General features: G+C 39.5%; 1 protein-coding gene across 5 annotated transcripts in view; it reads left to right on the forward strand.

The window, feature by feature from the left end:
- The window catches only part of nphs1 (NPHS1 adhesion molecule, nephrin), a 58,493-nt gene extending 52,335 nt beyond the window's left edge, over positions 1-6,158 (forward strand). For all 5 annotated transcript variants that reach the window (XM_046399524.1, XM_046399523.1, XM_046399521.1 and 2 more), the window contains 10 exons: positions 632-743; positions 825-1,006; positions 1,124-1,174; positions 1,497-1,610; positions 2,189-2,237; positions 2,583-2,715; positions 3,595-3,673; positions 3,908-4,074; positions 4,241-4,339; positions 5,953-6,158. In XM_046399524.1, the coding sequence (XP_046255480.1) occupies positions 632-743; positions 825-1,006; positions 1,124-1,174; positions 1,497-1,610; positions 2,189-2,237; positions 2,583-2,715; positions 3,595-3,673; positions 3,908-4,074; positions 4,241-4,330 (977 nt within the window). In that variant the 3' untranslated portion in view covers positions 4,331-4,339; positions 5,953-6,158. The remainder of the gene's footprint in view (positions 1-631; positions 744-824; positions 1,007-1,123; positions 1,175-1,496; positions 1,611-2,188; positions 2,238-2,582; positions 2,716-3,594; positions 3,674-3,907; positions 4,075-4,240; positions 4,340-5,952) is intronic.
- The last annotated feature ends 3,331 nt before the right edge of the window (positions 6,159-9,489 follow it).

Below are 9,489 nucleotides of genomic sequence, written 5' to 3' on the forward strand. Positions count from 1 at the left end.
TCATACAACAAAGCACAACCTTGAGAGAGATGCACTGGTAAAAAAAAGTGCAAAGATGTCCTTTGGAGCCAGTGGAACAAACTGTGATTAAAGAGATAAATTGTTTAAAAAACAAAAAGGCTCTGGGGGCTCACACACCATGTTTTGCTTTCTTGACCATGAAGGTCATTTCCCCTCCCTGAGAACTGATTATCAGCTGTTATTTTCTTCCTTAAATCTATCAGATGTACAATATTTAAGTATTTAAAACTATGTAATGTGAAGTGTGACAGCCTGAAATCATGTAACAAGTACACCCACATATCTGAGGTAAACAGTTACTAATGGTCTTCCTGGTGCACACATGCTATGAGAGTGAGTGTTTTCAGACCCAGCGGGGAAAAGTGAGGATATGTCAAATCATTTTTGTAGCTCATATATTTCTGTGCAGAAGAACATCAGCTCTGTACTCACTTTTATTGATATCATTTTGTCCGTTCAAATCACTCCAAAGCACAGATTGAAGCCATGCAGCATCTAAAGCCTTATTTGAATAGCCGTCTGTTGGGTCAAGGTGTTCTCCCCAGTATTCTCACACAATCAAGAGCACATCTGCTGTTCTTCCACATTTCTGCTTTTCTTTTGCCCTCAGGTCACCCAGATCCTCCTTCATCATTTCGCAAAGTTGCTGTTACCCACAACTCGGTCACTCTGGAGTGGATCCCTGGCTTCAATGGAGGTTTGCAGCAAAGATTTCGTATAAGGTGAGATGTCAACAGAGCAGTTAAGAATGACACAGCTCCATAATTAAAGAAATGTGCCTGACAGTGTCTTTATGTTTATAGATACCGTTGGAATCAGTCAGACAGTTTCCTGTACGTGGATGTCTTTCCTCCTAGAGAAACAACCTTCACTGTCACTGGCCTGCAGCCTGCCACCACCTACAACTTCTCTGTCAATGCCCTCAATCGAATGGGAGAGAGTGGCTATGCTGACAACAATGCAGTACTGACCATCACCACCAAGGGTCAGTTTGGAGTAACCTCACACAACCATCAGATGATCTGTGATAAATTGAACAAAAGCCTGTTATGCTTACATGTGTGGCATATAAGTTTTCGTAATTCTCTTTCTTTCTCTACAGAGAGGCCAGAACTAGAAGAAGTCCCGACAGATGATGACTCAGTCTCACAGAGTAAGTCTTTTACCACAACTCCCTGAGAAAGCTCTTAGGGCCAGTTGGAAATTGCTGTTTGCACAGCAGCTAGCTTCATTTGGCTAAATCATGTTAATGTATGCACCTCCAAGGCTGTTAATGTTTGTTCTACGAGAGTAACGGTTGTCATGGCACCCACCCATACTTTTTCCCCTCTGCTAGTCTTTAATCAATAAAGACAATTGAGAGAGTGGTTGGGTCTGTCTCAGTTCGTTTTTATCTTTCTGAATTTCCATATTACATCCTCTTTAACTTTCATTGTTATGCACTGAGCTAATGTTTCTAATGCTTTGTGAACTAGGACTGCCAGCCTATTTGACAGTAGTGTTCACAGTGGTGTTTGGAGTCGTTCTAGTGTTTAATACACTGGGCTGCTTCTTTGGAGTGAGGTGGAAAAGGAGGCGAGGCCAGACAGGTAAGCATGATGATCTTTCCATCCGTTGACGTGAACATGTTTCCTCCATCATTTTCTGTCATTATAATGTCCTGACTCCTCAATGAAACCCAAAAGAGATGACTCTGAACTCTGACTCTGAACCATGATGCAATAGTCAGTTCTGCCTCACACTCTCTTCTCGTCTCTATGTCCCTTTCTATCCGCCTTTCCTGTCTCCTCTTCTTCTGCTCATTCTCTAAGCCTCTACCTCTTGCCACATTCATCCTTCAAAGCTGTCACTTCAGTGTTTCATCCGTATCTTTTATCTCATTTGCTCGCTTTATGTTCTTCTTCTCTCTCCCCTTCTGTCTCTCCCTGTTGTTCTAACTGTCAGGCTCTCCCTTCTATGTCTTTTATTTTTCATTCACCTTTCTCTGCCCTCTGTTTTTTTTTTTTTTACATAGATTTTCACAGCTCATTTGTCTCTCATTCACTCTCACTCTCTGGTCCTTTTGTTGCGCTGATCAATTTCAGTGCTTATGAGATGATGCTCCTCTCTTCAAGTTCTAATTTCCTAACACTAAGCCTCTTTCCTCCTGTTCCTGTTCTCCCTGCAGGGGGTAGAGGAGGCAGCATGTTGGACGGAAAGAAGAATGAAAAGGAGGGGTAAGTAAGGCCCTGCAGTGGAAGTAATAAAGAGACACACATCCAATCCTCTCTAAGAAATTCGAGACCTGATCCATTGGCTGACCCAGCTACTATAACAGCCAGGCAGGCAAAAGAAATCCTCTGTCTATATCCATTTATATTAGTATCATGAAACTTGCACCACAATCCTGCAGGAAATGGGTACCACATGATACAGCATTGTGAAGAACTTCATGCACACAGGGCGAAAAAAAAAAAACTTGTCATGTGTGCTGATTGTGATTATTGGGGATTAAAAAATGAATGAAATAAAATAAATAACTAAAGTAAAAGTAGATGACAGCATCTGTTTTCTCTATATAGGTCCAGTCAATCAACTGTAAGCAACTCCAATAAGTATGAAAGCAGAGAAAAGATCAACGCCGCTGCCCAGCGCACCCTCCTTATCGACTCTGGATCCGAAGCAGACAGCAACGTCTATGAGAGCTATGCGGCGGTGAGAGCGGGAGAGAGGAGGATGAAAGAAGGGAGTGGGATGAGAGAAAAAGAAAAGGGCAATTGAGAAAATATGCAGACACACAGAGAGAGAACTGAGTAAACAGATGAGGGGAGCAAAGAGGTTATTGAGGGGTTGAAGTGGTGGAAGTGGAGGAACCAGCCATAACAAGGAAAATGGATGGATAAACTAGTGAAACCTTTAGCTGTGCATAGAGATGGAACATAGATCAATACCTCACAATTAGCATTCAAAATACACATCGATCGCAGAGAAATTATCATTTTGTACTTTAAAAGGGCCAACAAGGAATTGAACCTTGAAGAAAACTGTTGAGTGAGGTAGAAGAAAACAGAACAGACAGCAATATGCTGTCAGGATGATGTATATTGAAACCTCAGGTGCCCACAAAGGCTAGCTTTATCTCTCCCTTAATTTAAAACAGCGCATACCTGTAAGGGTTGGTTCAGCCAAATTACCCAAAATAATCTATTTTCTCATTTAACTGTTGTGGTGTCTTGCCTTGAGTGCAGACAGTTTTGGTTTTAATTGCCATGCTTTTGAGATTTCTGCCTACACCCCAACAACATCCCCATTCTTCTGCACGTTCCACAGACTTCACTGTCAACCATAGGAATTATATCTTCTTACTTCTCCAGTCACTACAATTAAAACTGTTTGCAGCGAGCGTATTCACATCTGTTGAACTGGAGAGGAGGCAGCTATCCCAGAAATCTTGGGGATGGATGTATTACGCAAGGCAAATTACAGCAGACCTATGTGTGTATCTCACACATGTGGAATGATCATTTACCTGTAGCTATTTAGGTTCAAAGCTGATCTGATCTGATGTTATCTCTTTTGTTTTACTCATTTCAGGAAAGTTCCCATTATTATTACCCCACCGGTGACTACATGCCTCCTCTCAGTGCACACCCTGAAGAAATATGCAGCTTTGGTAAGACTCAAAGTACACAAGATAACAATAAACACCTCCTGTCCAAAACAGTCTGAGACAAAGTGGAGCTGCTGTGTATGTCCTGTATTTGTCACTGTGGTAAACAACTTGTTTGCCAACTTGTTTACCTCTGTTTTATCTTTTGTTTGTTATGGAAGTGCGTGAAATTTGACAGATTGTAAATGCATTTGTCTATGTTCATGTTTTGTGCATGTGTTTTATGTCCTCCTAAAGATGTTGCCCACCTTCCTGCGGACCATCACAGCCATCTGTATGAAGCAGTAAGAGACAGCGGTCCTTTCCATGTCACAACGGCTTCCCCTCTTTCTTCCCCTCCGCCCTTGTTTGACCTCCGATTGCCTCATCAAAGCGACAAGTGGAGACCACCAACCCACCATCAGGTCCGTAAGCCAAACCACCACCACCACCCCCCCGCTAAAGTTGGGAGCTCCCATTTGATTCATTATGCACATTCATAGCACAAATCAATGGCAAAGTAAATTTTCAATAAAGGCAGATGATATACTTTATGTAACTGCAACTGAGATGCAATCTGACTCTTTGTAGGGTACTGAGAGAGCGAGGGAGTTTATGGATGTTCGACAGCCACTGAGAGATTCTGATCTTCCCTTCGAACTACGAGGAGAATTAGTCTAGAATGAAAAGGTCAGAGCAAACAAATACACTATGACCGGGCTTGTAGTAGGGCTTCAGTAGTTGGTACTGTGCTGTGTGCCAGATACTGTATACAATGTTTTGGGTTTTTTTCTTCATTCTTTTTCACTGGTATCTGTCTGGCTATCCGACTGTCTGAATTTGTTGCAAAAGAAGAATGGAGATAAAATGCTGTTAATGTCACATAATACAGTGTTTCACTTTTGAGTGTCATGAAATTCTGCTGCCTCTTTTGTTGTCACTGAAAGTTTTCTTAAGATGACTGTAAGTGAACAAAATAGACTGGCAGAATTATTTGAAAAAAAAAGAAGATTATAAAAACGGTCAAAATTATGCTATGCAGCTTTATTATCTCCCTGTGTGATCTTACTCGATCCCCATCCTCCCTTGACCTCGACTTGTTCTTTCACCTTTACCTTGTCTCTCAGAGCCAAGTCACGGTCACTACCCACAGTCCCTCCTGCCTGCTTCGGCTTGCAGGTAGAGATGAATCAGTCAGTTAGACACAAAAATGGACTGACAACGCTGTGGTTGGCAATGGGGCAGGGGCAGCGCAGACTCACGGTGCCATCCAAGCAGATAATGTCAATTCTGACCCTTCCAACGTCAAAATATTCCAACATGCGTTCAGATGAGAGACTGACCACAGTGGCCAGTCCCTCCCCTGTCTGATACAAAAGAGTTTCAGGCCTCACAGCTAGTCCGTGGGAATCCCTACAATGGGATCGTACTGAGTAGTATTTAACATGGTTATGTCTTCAGGAGGTAAAGCCATATCTAGTGCCAGACTCTAATCCTGTTTTCTCTCGGATTGAAGTTCAGCTCACAGCATCAGTGAAAGAGAAAAAAAAAAAAAAACCCCATGAGGGAATTTGTCTCACTGAGGGTGGACAGTCAAAGAGAGATAGGAACAGGAAGAGAGGGTTACGCTAAGCTGCTACTGTGGCTAATGCTAGAAAAACCTCTCATTTTTCTCTGGTTTTCATTATTGCTCAAAATGTAGTTCAAAGAAAAAAAAGCTCACTGTGTAGTTTTGTTGCACAGTCTATAAAAATTCTAATCTTTATTTATGAAATACTTCTTATATATATAAATACTTCTACAAATGATAAAATCAAATAAAATATACTAGGACCACTAACAGATTATATTTTATGACAAAGATAAAACTAATACCAGTAATATAAGACAAAATAAATAAAAGACATAAAAATAAGTTTAAGTAACATAAAACAAGACTAAGGGTACATTCACACTGCAGTCAAAGTCTGATTTTTTTTTTCTTTTTTTTGTTTTCTCATGTGGCTCAGATTTGTTTTTTTACATGACAGTGTGAAGTCCGATCTTTTCAATTCTGATTTGGGAAACTTTAATATGTGCTTGTAAGCCAGATAATAAATCGGATCCCTGTTAAGGCTGTGTGAATAGTCAGATCAGAAATCGTGCGTTTTTTTCTCCCATCACGGTTACTTCCTTATTCAGCAACTCTCAGCAGTGGTGGACAACGCTAAATAGCGCAACAGCAACTGGGAGACTGGAGGTTGCAAATTTTAGACGATTTAAGATGTTTCCATCATAACTGTTTTTTTTTTTCTTCCCCTCAGCCTTGAAAAGCTGATGACCTGTCACCACACTACTGTTACCACAGCAAAGAATTCAAGAAATGAATGCCTGCACCACCATTTTATTCATTTTGATGATGAACTGTCACCTCAATGACATTGACTGTTGTTCAGCATCATGCTTTTTGTAAAGGTGGGGTCATGGTCAGACTCAGGCCACATGCAACAATGAATGTGGCCAAAGCAGAAAAGCAGATCAGATATGAGGAAAAAAAAAACAGAATTAGCTATGTGAATGTGGTCAGTCTACAGCCATGCTAGCAAAGTTGAATATAAACACATATATAAACAGTGCTTTGAGCTAAATTCTGTAATTAGCATGCTAATAAGCTCGCAGTGGCAATACTAACACGCTTTTATTTAGCAGGTATTGTTTCTTAGTTTAACCTGTTAGGAAGTCAGTGTTTGGTAAAAATGAATAAAATAATCAGCTGAGGCTGAGGGGAATGTTATTATCTTGTCAGACATTCATAAACCAAAGTAAGTTGGATTCATTCTGAATGGGGGCCATGAATGTTGGTACAAAATTTATAGCAACTGATTTAACAGTTTGTATGAAAGTTTTGCCATCCATACGCCCACGCTGCCGGTTAAAAAACTAAAGCGATCTAAGGACAAGCTTTCAGATAAATTGTATTGTTTGTGTGCATTTTATTATTATTTGTATAACTTCATCTTTTGCTGTGCAGAGATCACAAGCTCCCTCAAAGCTTCCATGGCTCTTTTAGATCGCTTTTACCGTGTAATAAGCACAAACAGTGACCGGACTCTTATTACATCTATACACAGAGCTGTCACATGTGTGCCCTGCTCCTGCTTCCAGCTTCTGCTTTTTCCTCAAGCACGATTTGTCACATCTGTCTCATAAGTGCACACATGTAACACTGATAGCACATCCAGTCCAGTCAGACAAAGAAAAATGAAATCTCCACTTCTTCTTTTTTGATGAAGATGACGTGGTCTGCTTCATGAGTTGTTTAGCTCAGCCAAAGTCCTCTTTTTTCTGTGTTATTACTGACAAATACTGCCTTATACGCCCTGGAAATATTGACTTAAAGGGAATATTTAAATCCTGGTGAGGTTGTTATCACCCGCACATTCGTCCACACTACAAAATTCTGTTTTCTCATTGGTGTCCTGACTGCCTGGAGATAAATCTCAATGTTTCACTGAGCTGCGTTCTCTCAATTAGGCTCACTATTCTCCATCATGAGCTGTCAAGGTATGTTTGTCTCATTACTGAACAATTGTTTAAGTTCCTGTCAAGCTGACTGCTGTGTTCAAACCAAAGCCTGTACATGATGCATCATTTCAGCTTAGGCAGGAACGGTAATCTGCTAAACTGAAGGCTTGACAGCTCAATACTCTATGTCAACTTTTATTTTTTCTCCCCTGCCTCATGAACATTTTCATATGTTGTGCTCAGGAAAATCTCAAGGGAGCTCAGATGTACAGGCTGCGTGAGTGCACAATTAAGTCAAAAGAGAAACAAATAAGGGGCTTTAATTAACTCGGCTCTAGGAGTGCTTCCGCATCTCTATTTTTACCTCTCTCCTGAAGGTTTTAATTTTTGAAAAGACAAATAGAATATAGATTAATGTTCCTTTGTCATTTTAACATGTTGTGCTCAGTGGGGAGCTAACTCAGATTTAACCAAAATTTAATTCAAATCCTGTTCTTGCTCCCATTATTCAAATTTTTTAATTTGAACTAAATAAAAATCAAATCAAAAGCAACCACAGGTTTTACAAATTAGAATGTGATTTTACTGGCAGTTAAAATGACTCACTTTGTGTCTGTGAACTCCTGTCGTCAGTAATGAGAATGTAATTTGCTGTCCAGTGAGGATGAAAGAATGACTTAATAAATACAACAGTAGTCCATGAAGGATAACTAGAAAGTAAAAACAGCATTAATTGTTCATTTTGTTGATATTGAAGCTAACAGAGCATGTGATCCTCTTTAATAATAGATTATTTTGTGACAGGCTATTGTTAACACACCAGACCACATGGAAAGCCAAGAGTCTAAGTAAAGTAGACCTGCTTGTATAGCACAGATTGCAAGTAAAACAACAAGATGTTGGATTTTACCTTTATTAAAACACTTCACACTAACAGTCCACATTTGTGCCTACCTAAGACAACACAGGCTTTATTAACAAAATTCAAATCCAGACCAGCATTATTCCCCAGGTAGTTTTTTCAAAGGTATACAATATATTTAACAAAAGAAGAATATCTTTCTTCTTCCAGTCCTGTTTAAACTGTTAAAAAGATGAGTAAAAGGATTTAAAAAAGTGAATAACAAGCAGTTGTTATTACCTCAGAGTCTCATATGACAAACTCTGTTTTACACATTTCTACATTGTCACAGTATAACTTTATGTAATGATTGCTGTTAACGTACACAGCGCAATGATTTTGAAGGACCACATTCTGTGAATGTGGTAAATGTGTAAACAAAAGAATGAGGAAAAGGAACAAATTATTAAAGAAGTACAAATTATACTACATTATTTTACAACAGACTCTTTCATGATGTTTACAAGCAGATTGTGATTGGTCACTCATAACTTCAGGGTACATGTCAATATGATTGGCTACAAGCGTTACATTTGGGACAGAACTTAGAGAGAAACAGAAGATTTTACTGAAGAAGGTCACCATACAAACTGTATTAAAAGTGCCTATTATTACGTGTTAACAATTTCAGTAGAAAATCCATATAAATGTGAGCTGATCCAAAGGCAAACTGGACAAAGAACATCCTCTGTTAGTGTGGATGAACTGCAGGCTTTGTCTGCTCTAACAGTCTAGGTTTGTGCTTCTCGGTAAGGCTCTTCGGTCACAATTAAATACACCAATCCTGCAGCCTTGAAGCAATAGTTGGAAAAAAAAAATTAAGAAAGGAACAGGTTGGGTATGTGGCTGCATAACTGGAATTCAGTATCATAAACGTGAAGAAGATTGACTGTGGTCATGTGTCACAGGGTTAGGTGTATGTGCTTGATAGTATAACAGAGTTTTAGAACATACTCAGGAAACAGAATAGCTTCTTTTGAAGCTCGGTGGCAAGAATGTATAGTTATTTACAGCCATTCATATTTTAGAACATCCTCAATGTCAGTGTGTTTGAGAGAAAATTGGATTAAAACCTACGATAATTAAAGGAATCCATATAATAAAGTGTTCTACCAATATGTACTACATTTTTTGAGTGACTATGAATATGTTGGTTTCTTGCAAGGGAGGTCATTCATTCATTGTGAATGGACACAACTGACAGACCTGTAGACAGAAAAGACATTGATATAGAGAAGGACAGTGTGACAGACAGGCAAACTCAATAAAATAAAACAGTGTACTGTCAGGAATAAACAAGTAAAATAGGAATAGAAGCCATCGTGCTGAGAGATGGCTGAACTGCAAACAGAGTGAGTGAGAGTGAAACACTGGAAAGAACAATAAAGAGGAGGCCATGTTATGAGAAAGAGTGGGTGAGCAACACACTGGATGA

Source organism: Scatophagus argus, chromosome 9 (assembly GCF_020382885.2).
Source record: "Scatophagus argus isolate fScaArg1 chromosome 9, fScaArg1.pri, whole genome shotgun sequence".
Taxonomy (NCBI): Eukaryota; Metazoa; Chordata; class Actinopteri; family Scatophagidae; genus Scatophagus; species Scatophagus argus.